This window comes from Orcinus orca, chromosome 10 (assembly GCF_937001465.1).
Source record: "Orcinus orca chromosome 10, mOrcOrc1.1, whole genome shotgun sequence".
NCBI classification, from domain to species: Eukaryota; Metazoa; Chordata; class Mammalia; order Artiodactyla; family Delphinidae; genus Orcinus; species Orcinus orca.
This window is the reverse complement of record NC_064568.1, coordinates 63,665,345-63,686,513: the sequence shown is the minus strand read 5'-3', so window position 1 is coordinate 63,686,513 and position 21,169 is coordinate 63,665,345. Positions and strand designations below refer to the sequence as shown.

General features: G+C 38.4%; 1 protein-coding gene across 2 annotated transcripts in view; it reads right to left on the bottom strand.

Moving 5' to 3' along the window:
• Window positions 1-3,240: 3,240 nt before the first annotated feature.
• The window catches only part of HMGCLL1 (3-hydroxymethyl-3-methylglutaryl-CoA lyase like 1), a 143,879-nt gene continuing 125,950 nt past the window's right edge, over window positions 3,241-21,169 (bottom strand). For both annotated transcript variants that reach the window (XM_004267774.3, XM_049716248.1), the window contains 2 exons: window positions 14,930-15,055; window positions 3,241-10,795 (listed from right to left, as the gene is read on the bottom strand). In XM_004267774.3, coding sequence (XP_004267822.1) covers window positions 10,694-10,795; window positions 14,930-15,055 — 228 coding nt within the window. In that variant the 3' untranslated portion in view covers window positions 3,241-10,693. The remainder of the gene's footprint in view (window positions 10,796-14,929; window positions 15,056-21,169) is intronic.

Genomic DNA, 21,169 nt, shown 5'->3' with positions numbered 1-21,169 from the left:
TCTTGTAGATAACTATTCATGACCAGGCAGGGATATGGAAATATTTTTTTATCAGAATTGAAAACTTATATCTTGAAGCTGACCATTTTTGAAGGCTTACAATTTTTTTTTAATTTCCTCATGAAATTTAAAAAGAGTTCTATTTAGTACTTAATAGATTACACAACAACATTCAAAAATAATTTTGCAGGTACTTATGAGTAAAAATTAATGTAGAAAATATCTTTGTTAAAATTTCTTCCATTTCTTCTTATGAGAACTGAAATTATGTTATAATAGACTTCTTTTAAAGTCTATGAAAATAAGAAGTACTATAAATTTAACTTTACTATAATAAAAAGCCTTACATTTTCTGGTTTCCAGAATCTATAACCATACATTATGTTCATCCTTGAATATCTTGAAGCATACATACTAGGAAGTTTAGCATGAAAGAAACAGGCACTCAAGCTGGTGGATAACATAATTTTCATTTTCCTAATGTATACCAGAGTCTAAATTTCATCTTGCCTTCATTTGAAACCCAACCATTCAGTTTATGGTAAACTGACTTGATGGGAAGTTTATCTTAAGACTTATGTAATCTTTGCCCCTTGTGTATCATGATATTTGGGGGAATATATTTTCTGGGGATAACATATGGTGGAGCAATCTTTCAGGTTACCTCTTGTGACCCCGAGTTTGCCTTATAGGGGAAAAATATGCTTCCAATTAAAATTGTCCTATAGGGACACTATTCTTTATGAATTCAGAGTGAAGAATAGCTAAGGACTCCAGTCCGTGTTTGACAGCTGGTGCAAAGTACCTTGAATCAATAAAACTGTTATTAATTCCATCCTAAGTACTTGCTATTGGTTCACCTTGACATGATTCTACAAAGAACTGCAGATCTGAAAACCTCTAATACAGGTTATTGTCCAGAATAAGGCCAGTATTCCTGAAAAAGGCCAACATACAGACAAAAATATTATAACATCATATAAATAAAGAACTTCACAACAGCAGTTTGTGGTCACTGTTTTAGGTACTTTGAGGGTGACAAAGAAATTTAAAGACATACTTTATTTCCCTAAATGATACTTCTAGAAAACAAGACATAGAACTTTAACTTAAAGCTATGTAGACCAGGGCTTCTAGAAGTTCTTATCAAATACATAAATTGACTTTGTGTCAAATGACAACCATTCTTTAAAGGTCTCCTGCATAATGCTAAGTCTACTAAACATTCTTCAGAGTCAAGTAAAATCTAATTACGGGATAATTTATCCTTTTTTTTTCCTTACTGTCCCCATAGCATAGTCTTTCAAGTTCTTCCATATTTAGTTTATCATCCAGTGCAAAGCAGGACAACACAAAGCCTTGTTAATTATTCATCATTTCTCCTTCATGACACATCTCTAGTTTGTTACTATACCCTATTTGTTTTCTGGAACATATTTTACAATTTTACCCTCTGATTCATGACTGAGTATACAGATCTAAAGAGAAAATAATTTTCTCTTATGTTACTAGAGCCCCACATCTCCAGGAAAAAATCAACTTGACAGGCAATAAAGGGGGAGGAGTTGACCATTCATTCCCTTCCTCCCATTACAAGAATATCAAGGTAATTTAAAAAATTTTTAAAGATATGGTTCTCACTCCAAGTGTTCCTTAACAGACAGTCAATAGGAGGAAAGATACATCCATCTCTTTTTTATATTTATTTAGACCTAAGGAATTGAGTGCGGTTTGAAAAACATTTACTGGAATAATGACATATCACATGGCAAAATTAATTCCTCTTAAGTAATTTAGCCCTTTTTAAATGTCTGCCTTCTTTTACCAAAAATATACATAGATGCAAAGAGTGATTGCTATGTCTTATCCATGAGCACCTGGGTGTGGAAGAAGTTTGAGACTCTAAACATAACTCCCAAGTATCTGTCTCTCTGAATTCCTGCATATTATAATTTCTGAGCTCTTTATCAACCAGCTGTGTCCACACACCCACATTCCCCCATTTTCCCCTGTGCTTCTGCCACACTGACATTCTTTGAGTTTCCCAGATGCATCCCTCCTTCCAAAGGGTCTTTACACATAATGTTCCCTTCAACATGAAATGGTCTTTTCCCTCCTCTTCTACTATTTAACAACTTAATTCTTTTTTCAGGTCTCATCTCTTGAATCATGTCCTACAGATGGAAATACTTGACAAGGTCATACCTCTACCATGCACGTTTAAAGATTTGTTTCTCATTCATGGCACTTATTCCACATGTAATTGACACTTGATGATACTTTCTATGATCCCCACCATCAGATAGTTCCATAAGGGACCACTGGTCATTTTGCTCATTATTATATCCCAGGATCCTCTTTGGCCTGACTGATATAGACCGTTGCTTTCCCGGGATCCAGTCTCATGCATATCCATACAGAGAATTATGATTTTGTTTGGGGTGGAAATATACTCAAGTAAAATACTTGAATTCCCTGACTTTAGCAGCTAAGCACAGTGATGTGACACAGTTCTGGCCAATGTCAATGAGTAAGTTAAAATTTTCCTGAGAAAAAGAGACAGATGCACCAAGTCTTTCATTGTCCATCCTTCTGGCCTTGAATGTGAATATGAAGACTGGAGCTACAGAAGCCATATTGGGACCATGAGGAAACCAGCATAAAATTGAAAAATAACCTACTTTCATTGTGGTGAAGCAGGAAGATAGCATTACAGGGTATAATGCTATCTACTCACATAGATGGGATGGGCCTCCACCAAAATGAGTTCAGATGTGGAGACTGATGATGCCAAACACACCAAGAGGGTATGAAGAGATGTATTTCTCACATAGGGATTCTTTCTGAGAAGATCAGAGAAGATATTCAAGCAGGTCTGAAAATGGCTAGTGGAAGGAAGGGGTGAATGGCCCTGAACTTTACTGTGCTGGGGAGTAGAGCCAAGGGGCGGAGTGGTTCCTGCACAGTTTGAAATTCCCTGCTGGTGATGGCATGGTTTGAACTTCCCCTCCAGCACCAATGGACAGAGCACCAGGGCTTTCTTAAGAGCTGGCCCAGATCTGGCACAGAAGGATAATGGGGTATGGGGGTACTTAAATGCTATCAGTGGTCACATGTCAAAAATGGAGTCAGACATTTTATTGTTTAAGGCGTTAGAAAAATAACTGCAACCATGTACCTCTGTATTCTCATTAGTCACAGACACATACAATCCTAATTATACAGTAGGTGCTCAATAAATACTTATTATTTTTTTATTGAGGTATAATTGACATTTTAGTTTCAGTTGTACAATACAATGATTTAATATTTGTGTATATTACAAAATAGTTATCACAATAAATCTAGCTAACATCCATCACTATACATAATTACAATTTTTTTCTTGTGATAAGGACTTTTAAGATCTAGTCTCAACAATTTTCAAATATGCAATACAGTATTATTAACTACTGTCACCATCCTGTACATTACATCCCTATGACTTACTTATTTTATAACTGGAAGTTTGTGACTTTTGACCCCCCTTTACCCATTCTGCCCACTCCCCATTCCCTGTCTCTGGCAACCACCAACCTGTTCTGTGTACTTATGAGCTTAATAATACTATATTATATACTTCAAAGTTGCTAAGAGAGTAGACTGTAAATGTTTTCATCATAAAAATGTAATGGGAATTATGTGACATTGTGGAGGTATTAATTAACACCATGGTGGTGATCATTTTGTAATATATCTGTGCATCAGGTCACCTCATTGTACATCTTAAACTTACACTATGTTACATGTCAATTATGTCTCAATAAAGTTGGGAGGGAAAGAAAGCAAGCTACCAAAGATAGGTGACTAGAAACAGAAATGCACCCAGGGCTAAACTTACAAAATCATGACTGAGGTTTTAAGTCCCATCCACCAATTTCATAGAAAAGGTTTTATTGAAATTCACTAGGTGGCTGCCATGTGTATGTCAGTTATTCTTACAAAGTTACCAGAAGAAATTGGACTTTTATATTTTAAGCAAATGAATTTTAAAAAGAAAACTACTGGGGTTCTTGTTGTAAGGTTTTTAGACAAAGTGAAGGGGTCATTTTCCAATGTTGTCTTATAGTGAGAAGATAGGAAGTTTTTATGGGGGGCCATACATTGTTTTCAGCAAAAATAAATCTAAAAATGGAAATATTTCCAAATAAACTATTTTCGGAAGGAAGGAAGGAAGGAACAAAGAAACAAAGAAAAAAGAAAGAGCCAGACACTGGTATTCCAATTTCATTGCTTCCCCTCTACTTTGGAACATACACACATTCAGAATATGAATTTTATCAGCTGACTCCCAGATGATCCAGTTACATCTAGATGAAGCTCTTGGGGGAAAAAAGAAAAGCAGGTGGTGCTTCTCAGAAAGCTTCCAGAATATCTGCCCAACAATCCACTATATTAGCATCCATGTACAGATAGAGAGGGGCTACCGTGAAACTATCTGATTGAGAGACAGCTCTTCAGGATTCAGATGACTCAGGATAATGGTGTGGTTAGCCGTGACATGTTGTTGGTCTACTTTACCAATGATCTTAAAGAACTAGCTGTAGAAAGGAAAGTTCAGATGAAACAGTTACCAGAAGTTGTGAGATATTACCATTTGATTCCTAGAAGGGTATAAGCCTTTCCCTAAGCCACATAAGCTTGATACTATGGCTCAGGTCAGAGGATGGATGGCTCCCATGGAACCAAAGAATAGTCTTTTTCAGCAAAGCTCATGACTTCATGATCGAAGCATACAGAATGATATTCTATAGAACAAGGAGAAAAGAGAAGTCTGCCTAATTGGATAGCCCACCAAGGAAACACTGGCAGCTCTAAGGTGGCAATAGATACCAATCCAATCATGCAACCATCAAAAGAGTAGGAATAAATTCCTAATGTTTGTGATATTTCTGTCTTTAAGTGATTCAGGATATGGAGACTAAGGCTGTTAAGATGTTCTTTAGACAGGGTTACTCAGCATAAGTCTCATAGTAAGTTTCTACAGTAACTACAGTCCCATGAAATACAGAAAAGTCAGCTCAAAAGGCATAGTTCAATGACGCAGTGTAAGAAGTGAAGCATGGAAATTTGGTGCCAATTTAAGATTACATGGTTCTGGGGTTTAATGGTGAGCTGTCTCTTTTGGGATCATGGCAGGCCTTTTAAGACAATGCACCCTTTTCATGGAACAGAATACAGGATGATCTTTTATGAGAGCCTCCATGAGGGTTAAACCACTCATAAGGGAGGAGGAGTTCCACTCCAGGGCAGTGCCCTAGAAAGGGGCAATAAAAATGATGATAGTTAACATTTATTGACCACTTATGGGCACTTTGTAAGCATTATTTCATGAAATCCTTCCAACAGCTGTGTAAATAAGTGTCATTATCATCCAAGTTTTGTATGTAAAGGAAGTGAGTTTTGAAGTGATGTTTAAAGGGATTGGTAAATCAACTGAGGTTGCACAGTGGTTAAGTAATAGATCAGATGATGCCAAAGACAACTCAGGACAGATGGATGGGCAGTAAGTCCAGTACACCTCCTCTCTTCTGGCGCTGAGCATTAGGGTCAGTGTCTCCCTCTCACAATTGATGTGTATATTTTAATATGCTGTTATAATAAGCTTGAGGGATATCACGTATAGAAAATTGGTGAAATCTCTCTCCGATCCAAGCATCCTGGAGAAATCCTGATGACAAGCCTGTTCAATTGGATCTTGCCAGGAAACAGAGTCCAGGGGAGGAAGCTGGCAGGGGATGTGACATTTGTGTCACATACTCCCCTTCTTCTTGTTTGAAATTAACTCATTTCTATCTTTATTTTTCCACCTAACCACCATGTAATAGATAGCTATTACTCCAGGCCCTAAGGAAGTAAGAATGTTAAACACAGCAAAGACCCTGCCCTCTTAGAGCGTGTATTTTCTTGGGGAAAGAAAGAAAATAAACAACTAAATAAACAAGTAGAGAGTTAAATAAACAAGTAAAAAGTTAAATGAAACAAGTTGATGTGAGAAAAAGTAACTAAAGCCTTACTTTAGTTGGAGTTGTCTGGGAAGACTCACTAAGGAGGTGATATTTATGCTGTCAGGACCTGAGTGACCAGAAATCACAGCCAGGGAAGGAGCATGACCCATGACTGGAAGAGAGAATAACCAGGTAAAGGACCTGCAATGGGTCCCAGGCTGACTTGTTCCAGGAGCAAAGACAACAGGCTAGGACACAACACACAAGGGGAAGTGCCACAAGGTACCTGGAATACATGGAGCTTCCAATACCTGTTAGATACCCGAGAGGAGGTGGCAAGTGCTTCTCAAACTGTAATAAACATATGAGTCCTGCAAGGATCTTGTTAAAAATGCAGATGGTGATGCAGTCAGTCTGGAGTGGAGCCCCAGATTCTGCTTTTCCCAAAAGCTCCCAGGTGATGACAAACCTGCTGGCCACGGAACACATTTGGATGAGGGGGCGGGGTGTAAGCAATTTTGCATTTGTGAGTCTCTAGTTAAACACAATAGAGAGAAGAAGGAGACCAAACAATGAAAGAGGTGGTAGAACCTGGGACCAAGGATGTAGTAGGACCCAGGAGAGAGCAGGGCCACAGAAATCAAGAAGTGCTTCAAGAGGGGAGAGTGTGTGGAACACAGGTGTAAAGGTCGCATGAGGACCAGGAAGTGGACTTAGATTTAGCACATAACAGCCCCTGGAAAACTGTTACAGAGTAAGTTAACTTCTTTTGTTTTAAATTGAAGTATAGTTGATTTACAATATTGTTAGTTTCTGGTGTACAGCAAAGTGATTCTGTCATACGTATATATGTATATATCCATATTCTTTTTTTTCTATTCTTTCCCATTATAGGTTATTGTAAGACATTGAATATAGTTCCCTGTGCTATACAGTAAATCTTTGTTGCTTATTTATTTTACATATGGTAGTGTACATCTGTTAATCCCAAACTCCTAATTTATCCCCCCCCACACACCTTTCCCCTTTGGTAAGCATAAGTTTGTTTTCTATGTCTGTGAGTCTGTTTCTGTTTTTGTAAATAAGTTCATTTGTACTATTTTTTAGAGTACGTTAACCTGTAATACTGCTCTGGGTGGGTTTCACACATTACCATTCTTCTCAAGCCCTCACTCCACCCCCAGTTGTAATGCTCGCAGATCTCACTTCCTACCTTCCTGAAAAATATAGAGACCAATTAGCAAGATGGACTACTTTCTCCTTAAAACCTATTCCTCTCACGTTTGAAACTTTTTCTATTTCCATCCATTCCTCCAGTTTCAGAGAACTTGGATACATCTCCTTCCTGAGAGGTGTGAGCTCTTCTGCCTTCAATTCTCCCACCCTGTCTCACCAGGAAACGTGCTCCTACAGGGTTCTCTTTCCCCACCACTGCACGGATCCACTCAAGGTCACCCATAACCTTGGCTTGTGTATCCTAATGGTCTTTTCCGCACATAAGTGGTTAAGGGAGGGGCACATGATGATGTTCTGCCCAGTGAAACAGGAGAGGAAGTTTGGGATGGGGTGGGGGAAACGCTCTTCATTGATTAAAAACAGGCATTCCAGAAGAAAAAGCCTTCAGCAGAGGCTGAGCCCTGTGGGAAGGGTGACGCCCAGAAGTGCTACAACCATCTTGCAACTCCCAGGTGCAGGAACCCAAAGGTGCCAACAGGGAAATGGGCAGAAACTCTTATCTTGTAACATAATTGAGTCACGAAGCTAAATGATGGTGGAAAAGCAATATTTCTGAGATATCTGAGAAAACTGTTGCTGTTTAAGCCCATGGAGTTGAGGTTTTCTATTGTCTGCAGTTTAATGCAGCCTAACTGGTGCTTCTACCAGAGCAGGAGATGCCTTCCACTGGAGCTGCTCACAGGCAGGACGTAAATACAGTTTCTCAACCCTCTCTTTCTCTCCCTCCTTCTCTCCCCACCGTCTCCTCCTCCTTCCATCTTGCATCCCTCCTCCCTGCCTTCCTCCCTAGCCCCCGCTTTCCTCCCGAGCTCTATACCTCCAAAACTATTCCTTTTTAACTTTTAGACCTGCCCCACACAAGCATAAAACTTCTATCTTCTAGTCCACAAAGGCACTTTGCAAACAATTATGGGTATTCACAGCAAGTCTTCACGTGCCTATTTGATACAGATTTCTGGAGGGTTCCCAGGCCTTATTTTATTTCTCCTTTACTGCTGTGATAGGGATATTGGTGGCTTATGTATTCAATGCTAAGTAACCTGTCACTTGCATGTCTGGAGTTCATGCACATAAATAGAAATGAATAGCCATATAAGTGTAGCTAAAAGGGTATTTATTAAATGTTATAGTGATCAGAATAAATAACATAAAAGGGCATTCTGAATTTTCTCAGCAAGTCATAGGCAGTTTCCATTTCTTTGCTTTATGAATTTCATGAATCCAGAATTTAGAAAATTTCTACGTTTTACAGTAGTCTTAAAGGGCAGATGTCATAAAAGTTTACTTCTATATGTATTTCATAATTGCTTTGCCATTCCTAAGCTTTCACCCAGGGCAAACCCTGGTGTGGGTTTATGTGTGGGTGGGTTGTTTGGGTAGGTCCTACAACAATTCCAAAGTTTCCTAGTTAGTGGAAACATAGCTTTGAGGGGATTCTGCCTATGGACTTCAGGCAGCTTTATTGATTATGTGATTTTTTTTCCCCCAAAACCAGAAAAGAAACTCTCTTTAAGTTAGCAGAAGGGTTTAGATGGTTTGGGTGGAGAAAGGATAACATACCTAAAACACAAACTTTTCCTGTGATGCGTGTGATTAGGAATCTTCCAGGTGTTCTGGGATATGAACTGGTAGACTGATGTGTGTGCCATGTAAGTGTGTGCTAGGCTGCACCTGGGGTTCTCACGACTTGCTCTGCCTTTTGGAGAGTCCGTGGTTTTTATTTCTAAACAACAAAGTTTTGCCTTTCACTGTTTCTATAAGCAGTTTGCATCAACTGATGCTTTGCCGAACATCTCAAAACTAAGAATTCCACAGTTGCATAAGAGAGAGGAAAAGTCAGTCTCCTTAGAAGATGGGTAGGTATCCTACTGTGCACACTAGGGCACGTGTCCCATTCCTGCCCCTGGGTGCAGTGCCATGTTCTTCCTGAAAAGAGATGATGTAACAGATCCACAAAGAGCCGCAATTTTGCTTGCTCTCTGCACTGACCCTGCCCCAGCACTAACCCAAATGCAAGGAGTCATTCAGTTCTGATGACAAGCTCCTGCTCTGTCACCCGTCATGACCTGAGCATTAGCCTTATCCGTAGGAACTTAGTTTTTGTCAATTTCCAATATGCTTCCCTTGTGATCCTTTTCTTATGATTGTGTATCTTTAAAGTTAATGTAGGTATAATCAGTACTTCTCTTATTTTCTTGAATTTATTTCTGTGGTTTTGATGAATATTTAACAGAAAGCTCACAATGCTCACTTTCATATTTCAAATTCTATTCAAATTTATTCAAAGATAAGATCACCCAGTATCCTTGGAGAAGTCTACATAAATAATAAAACTGACGATTCAGATCCACATGGAATAATACTGTCCCCATATGATCTGCATAGGTTACAGAAATGTTTCTTTCTTAACATAGCCGTCCTGTGCCTCTTCTCAACTTTGATATATTAATTTTTGCTATTTCTGGCAATGCTATTACAAAAGATAAAATTTCAGCCACTTCAACATTAAAAATAACCATAAAAAGTCAACCCCAAACAGATGTGATTTAATCAAACTGAATCAATGGAAAAGTTGTTTCTTTTCATGAATTTTAATAACTGCCTTAATATTCTTAGGATCACAGTGACATTTCTTGGACAATTTGGAAGTGAGCTGAAAATGATAAAAGTACATGTATCACTCTATTCTCATCACTGCAACTTAGACATTGGGATGAAAGTTGTACCTCTTATTTCTCAATAGCCGAGTAACATGCTCCTGGTTTTCACTACAGCTGATGAGAGGGAAAGCAAGGTAAACTGGATGCATGTGACAAACATGGAAGGTAATATGTTTCTAGGGTGTGGCAACTTGTCACTGACCACAGCCTCCTGGAACAAGATAAAGCCACTGAAATAATTAACAGATGTTAGCATACTTGAAATATAAAAGTTCTATCGCTAAAAATTATGTAGGGTCAGATGGAGATTTGGCACTTGGTCTATAATTTAACTGACTTGGCAAATGGGAAGTTGAGATCCAGAGGCACATAACGTATAATATGGAGGCCACACACTTTGCACACCATGCAGGAGCTCATAAACTACTGATGATATGTATGCTGTGCTAAGCCAGCTTGATTAAGTATTAACACAGTTTTTGATACTTAGGGAAATCTGAAGTCAATTTTCACGTCGACTAAATTAAAAAGTTATTTCTATAAGAGCAAAAGAGTAGACTTTTCTCCAAGTTCAAAGCATGTCCACAAATTTTATTATTTAGCCCCGGCTTGCAATTCACCTGATGACTGGTGTATCTTCCAGTCAATTTCTGTAATCTATCCAGCCTACTCTTTTTCAAAGTATCTCTTTTTTTCCCCCACTCTTGTCTATTACTTCACATTTCAGAACAAGTTGGCAGTAATGATTTTCAGTTGAGTATCTGTAGCTGAAATGGAGCTTCTCAGCCTTAACTCACAAATGCATTCAAGTCAAGCGTTGAATGAGGCTTGTGCTACTTTAGAGTTTGTAGTTTTATTCACAGCTTTGCAGATGAAGTCACCAGCTTCCATCACTTTGTAAAGATTCACACCCTGGTGAGACAAAGATGACAGTGATACCAGGTGGGAAAGGGGGTTAAGGAGAAAGAAGACAAAACAGATTCCTTTTAATTGTATTAGTCGTTACTTAACCACTTAAAATTACTAAACAAAATGCTGTTCATTATTGATGGGGGGGTGGCATTTATCTCCATGAATTATGTAGCTTTAGATTTTTCTGCCTTATTAAAACATATCTTGCATCTGACCCTAGTATAAAACCATAGGCTAGTCACACCTGAATAACTCAGTGTAATTCATGCTGATACCTAAACTCTACAAAGGACAACAGTGGAACCAGAAAGACTCTACAAAATATCAGTGAAGGGCAATTAAAATGATAATCATTTGTAGGAGTTCAAAGATAAGGACTTAGGGGGGAAAAAAGACCCTCTTAGTATATCTTAGGATATGAAGAAACAAACCTGATAAAGCTGTAAGAAATATGGGAAAGATGAATGTGTAATTTTTAACCATGTTCAGAAACACTCTTACTGGCATGAAATTGAAGGAGGTAGTCCAATAAAATGAAGTAGTATTTAGTACACATCTGGAACTTGTTTGCCTGAGAGGCTGTTCTGTTTGAAAGCATAAGTAGGATCAACAAAGGCTTTGGTAAATCCATGGATGACAGATCGACAGTTGAGTATGAAGGCCAAGTTCAAGGCAGGCTCGGCATCTTGGGCTTGGTGGAGCCAAAGATCACCATCGAGGTTTCCACCCTGCACCTGTGCTGTCACTGTGGGGGTGGGGGGGTGGGGAGGGTGGAACGGGGGCACAGTGTTAGGTGGATTAACCAGAGATTTGCCCCATGTAATATTTCGTAAGCTCCTATGTCCTCCCTCAACTCAGACTAGAAACAACAGGGACTTAAAATCAAACAGACTCAGGCTCCCTTGCTATTAAGGAGTAGTTTTTAAAATGTATGTAAGTTTGTCGTTTTCTTAAAACAGACAAGTATAAATACTCATAGGGGCTTTTCATACAAGTGATCAAAAAGAGATCATCATTTTGATATAGGTAGTTACTTCTCTCTAGAAACTTTTAGGGCACTGTTTTCTTTGTAGTTTACTTCTGTTTAAAAATCATCAAAGGGCTTCCCTGGTGGCGCAGTGGTTGAGAGTCTGCCTGCCGATGCAGGGGATACGGGTTCGTGCCCCGGTACGGGATGATCCCACATGCCGCGGAGCAGCTAGGCCCGTGAGCCATGGCCGCTGAGCCTGCGCGTCCGGAGCCTGTGCTCCACAACGGGAGAGGCCACAGCAGTGAGAGGCCCGCGTACCGAAAAAAAAAAAAAAAAAAATCATCAAAAATATTTTGTAAAATGACAGGTAAGTAATTTTCACTGTTTCTTTTTATTGTGAAGTTGTTTTTAGGGTACTAACATGTGCTTTGGTTTTGTCATAGTAATGGTTTTGGGTGGAGTATCTGTTAGGCACATTTTGGTTTTACATCCTTAATCTAGTAATATGTAAATTTTGTAAATAATAAGCTACATGTGTGTCTTTCATTTCTGAATTACATCTAACAAAAGATAATAAGATTTTAGTCACCAGCATTCTTTTTTGCTTTCCAGTAATTCCATTTATAGCAATTACGCAGTGGGATTGGTTGGTATCGTACTAAAGGATTCTGTTTCGGCCTTCCTCTACCGTTTTATTTAATGAACAGATACCTTTATGAAATAATGTTGCATTTATTCTTAAATCTTTTAGCACTTAAACCAGGTGCTTAAATACGTGTCATGTACTATGATCCATTTGGGGGTTTCAAGAACTTCTCGCAGAATATGGTTTCTGTCTTGAGGGTGCCTGTGGTCAAGCAGGCAATATGGAGCCCTAAACAGGAAATCCAGTACTTCCACTAAAGTCACTGAGAGAGAGAGATGCTCGGATGATCGTGAGGGCAGAGCTGCAGGGTAGTCAACCCACTGAGGAAAAGGGTATGGAAACAAATGGAGAGGAGTGTGTCAGGGAAGGGTGCCAGGAAGGTAAATCCTAACCTGAGGCTTGTACGGACAGTATGAGTCCTTGAGAAGAAGTAAGAGGAATGAGGCACTGTCAGCAGAGAAGGGTACCAGACATCTGAAAAATACCATGGGATACATGGAAAGGAATGGGCCGACGTGACTGGAAAAGGTATAAAATGTGTAGAACACAGCCTTGCTTTTCAGAAAATGGGAATCCACTGATGAGTACCCAAGTAGGAGCAAGGCATATTCATATTTGTGTTTTAGATAAAATCTTTTATGGTAGCAAGGAGGATGAATTTAAAGGCAGCCTGAAGCCAGCAGACCAGTGTGGAGGATGAATATCCAGGAAAGAGATAAGAACTTGTGCTGATGTAGCTACAGCAAGGATAGTAAGGAAGGAACAAACAACCAAAATATTTTAGAAGTTGAAGCAGTAGCTCTTGGTAGTTGACTAGGCATGGGAGACATAGTGATACAGGTTGTACAGAGAGTCTTGGCTTGTTGGCTGATATCCAATGTAACAACTGTCTTTGAACTGTGAAATTCTTAGGAATGGAGACATGGCTTATTTGCATTTGGACCCGCATGGCCTGACACATATGAAGCAGAGTTCATATGTTGACTCAGCTGAGTTCAACCAAGTCATTTAAATCTTCAAGAAAGGATTTCTATGAATTGGGAGTTTGGGATCAGCAGATGCAAACTATTATATACCGGACAGATAAAACAACAAGGCCCTACTGTATAGCACAGGGAAATGCATTCAATATCCTGTGATAAATCATAATGGAAAAGAATATTAGAAAGAATATATATATATATAACTGAATCACTTTGCTTTACAGTAGAAATTAACACAACACTGCAGGTCAACTATACTTCAATAAAATAAATTTTAAGAAAAGAAAGGATTTCTACTTCTGTCACGGTCATACATTTCTAATGGAAATGATGGAAACAATCAGGCTACTTTGTAATAGCTATTTCTAACCAGAGAAGAGAGGCTCCTGGCGTTTAGTGCCAAGTGGTATCAGTCTTTCACTGAACATTATTGAGGGTCTCTAGGCAACAGGCACCTGTGAATCAGCTGTCATACTATATTTCTGCCTGCAGGGGGACCTAGACACAGAAAGAAGATGGTTCTACAGCCTTGTGGTAGGTTCAGAGGAAGGCACAAAGGTAGCCTGGAAACACAGAGGAGAGGAACCCAGCAGTGTGGGCCTGGGAAATCAGCAGGGAGATGCTAGAAGGTGCGTTTTTGAGGATGGTGGTGCCTCACTTTCCAGGTGAAATCGAGTATGGGCAGTAAGGCTATTCCAAGGGGTGGTGAAAGCAGGAGCAAGGGGTGGAGGTGAGAAACCGAATGCCACAGGGAAGGAGAGTGCCGACAAGCTGGCTGCTGCAGGAGCATCGCTCAGTAGAACGAGGGAAGAGGAGAGAGAGGAGAGATGGAGAGGACAATTCCATTCTGCAATCCAGGTGATGCTTTACATCTCAGAAAACATTTTGAACTTCTGATAATCTGTGAACAGTTTTTTGCCTTTTATATTTTATCCTTAAAAAAAAAGAAAATCTGCCTTAGAGACTGGTAGGCCATTTTAACAAGCATGTGGCAAAACAAGGTACTAATTTTGGTGGGTTATTATAGAGCATGTGACTTTTTCAGGTAGCACTTGTAAAGAGAGTATTCTTGCTCACATGCTAAGTATTATTAAGCTGTGGTCCTCCACTGGCCATTTTAAAAGTGCCCTGGGCTCTCTTCCAGAAGCCCTACTTGTCACCATGAGAAAATCAAGATCTTAGTTTTCCTCCAAGGAAAACAAAACAGCAAAAACAATAATCATAATAGCAAAGACAGGCTCAAATTTGCAAAGTGTGTGAAATCAAACTGGATACTAGATGAAAAAGGACTTTGGAGGTCATGAAGCACCATAAAAATGTGAAATGGTAGCATTATTGGTGATCTAACTATAGCAATGAGTTACTTTATAAAGCCCGCCCCAAGAATTTTTTATTGTATTTTCCCACTATGCATTTTAGCAAAGAGCAAAAGTGTAGTAAAACTTGACCTCAAAGTTGCTTCCCAAATCCAAGAAGCATTCAAATTTGAATCTGCAAGGAATGTATGAATATTAAAATATGCTAAGTTAACTTACTGTCTTGACCCCCAGGCCATTAAGCATGTAGATCAAATCCTCAGTGGCTACGTTCCCAGAAGCACCTTTTGCATAAGGGCAACCACCTAATCCGGATACTGCAGAATCCACCACATTAATCCCCATCTGGAAAACAAACCCAAACACCCAAGGTTTGTCTCATTATGGCATATAAGTTGTTGCATCTCTATTTAACCTGTTCCAAAGAGCAAATAAGGAAAATCTGAACCACGATTCCAACCTATTCACTTACCCACCTGCTTCTAGAACAGTCCCCGAGGTGCTAATTTCTTTTCTGACTAATCTCATCTTTTAGGCTAACAGACACTCTGCTAAGGATCTCGGGAATGAGAATAATCTTAGGTCAAAACTGAAATGGCGTTTTCATTGATAACAGAAAAAAGGTAGGGGATGAAGACTGAAGTAAGATAAATACACACATGGGGTGTATTTTCCAACCTAATTTTGAGCTTTAGTCTAAAAACCTTATATAACCAACAGGAAAGATTTCCAACATCCTGACTCAAAATCAAGGTGCCTTCGAAGACAGACGGGGGGGTGGGGGGGTGGAGAGCTGTCCTTATGTTTGAACTTGTATTTTGTGGGCTCAACGTATTCACTCAATTCATCCAATTTTTATTGAGCCATTACTTTATTTTGTGCACAAAACCCTGCTGTTTTGGGAGGAGTGAAGAGACATTTGAGAGGCAGGACATCCACCACTAACAATTGTAGCAGCTCACATTTACTGGGTCCTCACTAAGTGCTGGATATTATTATTAATACTAACTCACAATTCCCACACAAACCCAGGAGGTAGATACTCTTCCATCATCCCCAAATCACGATGAAGAAACTCAAGTACAGAGGGATCACACATTTTGCCCAAGGTCACCTGTGTCTCCAGAGAATTCACATTCTGCTGTGATTTGTGGCCTCTGGAAACATGCAAGTTGGTTCATGTTACGAGTCTGGGGATATCCAAGGTGGAGATCTCTGTGGACTGGAAAAGTTGTGAAAGACATGAGCACAAAAGGGTCTGAAAGGGACCCTGGGGATCAGATTTGAATAACATAAGAAGAGAGGCAAGCAGAGCAGCCCTCTCTGGAAAGGGACAATTGGGAAATCAGAAGCCACTAAGAGGCTAATCTGACTCTTCACTCCTGGACATTGAAGAAAAAGTAATACGACCTCATCTAAAACGAGAAGTGCTGGGAAACAGAGCCCTTGGCCAATCTGCTAGATCAGCAGTTCTCAGTCACAGAAGCAGAATCACAAATGGCTGTTACATCCCCAGAGTTTCTGATTCTGGAGGTCTGGGCTGGGCCCTGAGAATTTGAATTTTTAACAAGATCCCAGATGCTGTTCTCACTGCTGCTCTGAGGAATCACACTTTGTTTCTTTTTCCTTTCCTTTTTTGATAAACTTTTTATTTTAGAATAGTTTTAAATTTTCAGAAAATTTGGGAAGAAAGTACACAGCATTTCCATACATTACACACAATTTCCCCTATTGTTCACATCTTACATCATTATGGTATATTTGTCACAACTAACGAACACATATAATATGTTATTATTAACTAAAGTCCACACATGATTCAGATTTCCTTAGTTTAGAAGCTAATGTCCTTTTCTTTTCCAGGAACTCATCCGGGTACCACATTACATGTAGTTGTCTTATCTCCTGCTGTGGCTGTGACACCTTCTCAGACATTCTTTGTCCTCATTGACCTTGACAATTTTGAATTGTTACTTGTCATGTGTTTTGCACAATGTCTTTCAAGGTGGGTATGTCTGATGTTTTCTCATGGTTAGACTGGAGTCCTGAAGTTTTGTGAGGAGAGCAACACAGGGGAAGTGCCAGTCTTAACACATCATATCAAGGGTGCGTACTATATGGTTTACAACTGATGATGTTCACTTGACCCCATGCCCCCTTTTCCATATGGCACTTTTTGGAAAAAAGTCACTATGTGCAGCTCACACCTAAGGAGTGGAGAATACCTACCTAAATTATTTAGAAATTTCCCATATGAGAGATTTGTCTATTTTCCCATATTTATTTATTTCTTCAAATATTTGTTTATATCAGTAGAGACTCATGGGTATTTAGTTAGTACTTTGGGTTGTAATCCAATATTCCTTTATATGTCTTGTCACTCACGTTTGAGATTTAGCTGTTGGGAGCTCTTCAGGTGGCTCCTATCTCCTTTGACATGCCAAGGGGGCTGCACATTTTTTAAATTGAAGTATAGTTGATTTACAATGTCATGTTAATTTCTGCTATACAGCAAAGTGATTCAGTTTCATATATATGTATATATATGTATATACATATATATACACACACACACACACATTCTTTTTTATGTTCTTTTCCATTATGGTTCAAGGGGCTGCACAATTTTACTGTTCTGAATTTTCTCTGGTGAGACCTAGAATGTTTACCAAGGCTCCCAAGGGCAGAACCATAGTCCAAAAGCCATAGATGCCTTTGGGACTAATGCAAAGTTTACAGATATAATTGGTTTGCTTCTGTACCTCCATTTCTCCTCATTATACTACTCAACATGGGAAGGTGGCAATGGCTCTTCTTCCTTTATCACGACCTCTCTCAAAGCTCAATCATATTTGGGTGTTAATAACTGACCAGCTAAAGTACTGGTCCATTTAGGGCAGTCTACATTTGCAGTGAATCAAAATAGTAAGTTTAAAGAATTATGCTCTAGGAGTGAAATCTGTGGAATTGTCCAGTAGTTGGAAAAGACAAAGGTTCAGACACTGAGCTCATCTCTGGAAGTCTGCCAGGACATCAAATAGGCAGAGGCATTCTTCACCTATAGGTTAATATTTATCTATTCAGTAGAATTGAATCTATCACTCCAGGAGAAAGAGGTTTCAGTGGTTCTCAATCCTTACCAATTATAATCACCTGGGGACCTTTTAAAACTAACAGCCAAGTTTCTCCCCAGAATCTTTGTCTGGGAATGGGGTCAAGCATTGGTATCTCTTTAAAGCTCCCTCCGGTGATCTCTTGTGTAATTAAGTGTGGGAACCCCTGAGGTAAGGTTCTCATCCATCTCCGACTTTATCAACTGTGGGTATGAGTGAGCTTTCATTTAGAGATGCTCTGTACCCTGAGGCAGCAAAGAGTTAATCAGGACAGATCAACTTTTCAAGAAAACCTGTTTTTGAAAGAACACCCCAAAAAGTATGAGGTAGTGAATGTCAGCAGTACCAGCATGAGAGGTGAAAGATGGCTTCAGTCTACCACGAGGGCTTATGATTAGTGCAATTTTCTGTATGTGCATTAGACTTTGATAAACATCAATGACAAAAAGGAGGTGTTGTTGGAACTGAAGGTAAACAAGAAAACTTAAACTGGTAGGAAAATAACCTGGAACATTTTTTCTGTTGAGCAATTAACTAGTAATTAGTCTTAATTGCCAATATCCATTATCCTAGAAATTTCTATCAAAAAAGTACTTCCTAGGAATATTTCACAAATTCTAAGTAAATAATTAGGTAAGAAATAAAAACAGATATATATGGGTGAGTGTATGTGTGTCACACATGAAACACACCCCTTATATATAGATTCATTACAGTATGTTTTATATGAATAAAAATTTGAAAACCAGCCAAATGTCTGTAATGGGAACTAATTTAAATTAATTAAGGTGTAGCTATAAAATGGAATGATAAATGCTATGTAAATGCATAGTTAAGGGAAAGAAACAGATTACAGGACATTATCATGGTGTATGGAACCATAATCCCATTTTCTAAAAAAAAAAAAGGTAGAATTTGGATGATATACCAAAATGCCAACAGCAGTGATCACTGGGTGTGTGACTCTAGGTAATTCATTTTATTTTAATTCTGTTTGTCTTGTTTTCTAATGGCCCCACAATGAATGTAATTACATATATAATTAGAAAAAGAAAAAGAAAGGTTTCTGCAAACTGTAGCCTGTCGTAGAATGACAGTAAATAAATGAAAATGAGAATAAATAAACCTACGACTGAGTTTATTGACCAACAATTTATTTTGCAACTAACTGATCTTTCTAGGATTTAAGTGTGCATAATTTCGTAAAGGCAGACGTGATCTGGGTGAAAGCCTCCCTGGAAAATGGTCCTTCCCTCTTTCCTACCATCACATTTGCTCTGGAACAGATTATATTTCTGTGAGTGCTAGTCACAAATCAATTGAATCAATTCTAAGAGCAGTATGTGGATTTAAAATTTCAATAAGCAAATTTAAAGAGAGTTTATTAAAGTATACCTTAGCTGTGAAGGAGAATATTAAGATATGTGTTCCTTTTAAAGTCTCTCTTCCAAAAAAAAAATCACAGTACTTTAAAAATAGAACTTTCTACATAATATCCTCTCAATTTTGTCCTCTATCAAATGTGCAATTCTGTTCCCCAGAAATACATATCTTCTCAATGGATAGTGTTACCCATACACTAAGTTAGATAACTTTATTTTGGAACAAGCTGCTTTGTAAATTTCTAGTCATAGTCATCTAAGAAAATTTGATTTCACTGTGTATGTTTTCTTTACCTCGACTTCCCTATTCCATTAGAAACGGTACATATTATGATGTAAACAAGTTCTTAACAGAGCAGGAAGAAAAACATTATTTCTTCTCTGTTGTTTATGGTAAATAGAGGAAACATGTTTTTACTTTGCTACTGAAATCATAGTATTATAGAAAATGCATTGCTATAATATCCTCATGTATTTGATAATAGTAGATGGGTTGCATAGCTTATTTTATCATGCAAGAGACTGCATTAAAAGATTAGTCTTAGATATTTCCTTTCCCATGTCTCCAAATCTAAAACACTGCTTTTCAGATGGTCAGATTCCTGGCGTCTGTGTGTGTGTGTGTGTGTGTGTGTGTGTGTGTGTGTAAACACACAAGCACAAATGGTTTTCTGCACCATACAGTATGTTGCAAAACAAAGCATTTGGGTTTTGTTTTGAAGGAAATATCTTCAGATTAATAACCACAAGATGGCGATGTAACACCAAAATCCACCAAGTTAAAGTCAAGCATTGAACTGCCACTGTGCTCCAACCCAGAAACAGCAAATACGTAAGTAAATAGCTTTATATTATGCAAATAAATATTGTGTTACCTTTAAAATAAGGAAACTTTTACTAATGGTGCGTAGCGCATCATCTGTGGTTCAATGTAATCAGTATATTTTTTATTATTCTTCCTTTGATTTGAACATGTTTATTGAGCATGTTCTATGTGCCAAGGACTTGGAATACATACAAAGCTCTGTAGCTCATGGAGATTAGTGTTAGAAATTAATATTACTATACATTTTGTCTGTCACTGAGAAATAGTTCACTATTGCCAAATGAGAAACGATCCTCTCTAGAACTCAGGGAGCTAATTCTCCCTAAAATGAAACGAATACGTAACTCAAAGGGTGGAGGTGACTTTGGCTTCCACTTCCCTCAAAGCTCATGACCAAAGCTATTAACACAGTGACCCAGGTTATGAAAAGCCTGGTGAGTGCGGTTATGGGCTCCATCTGCTTGAGCTCCCAGACGTATACTTGGACTTAAGGCTGAGGAAAATGGATAAAATATGAGTGACCACTTCTTCTGGAAAATTGCAAATTAGCTGTAGATATAACACGAGCATTATCACTCTGTACTACAATCTCAGGTGAGCTATGAGGAGAGTTAACTTTGTTAATTTTGCATAGTGCTTGGATGCCCAGATCATGCTGATACAATAACTGAAAGTATCATCTCGACTTTTTCTCATGCTGTAAGAACTTATTCTCCAAACAAAACTGAGAAATATGATAAGAAGAGGAGTCAAAGAAATCATTTTCCAAAACATATAATCTTCCATATATGTCTGATTTCAAAATATTTAATGAAATCTACAATTTTACATATTGAAGTTAGTAAAGTATTAAGGAACATATAGAAGAATTTTGGCAATGTTATTTTTTGAAATGATGTCTACTTTTTTTGCCAAGACCAAATTTTACTTTAGAAATCTGTAATAATGTTACATTTGAATTAAAATAACAAGTGAATCTCTGACAGGGAAATTACTCATTGTGGGGATTTAAGTTACTCATGAGGAAAAAGACAAATATTCATGTAGGATAAAATATTACAAATATACTCATTTTTCTAATATTTTTCCCTTCAACTTGTTCCTCACAGCTAATATTCCCTCCAACAGAGGATTGTAA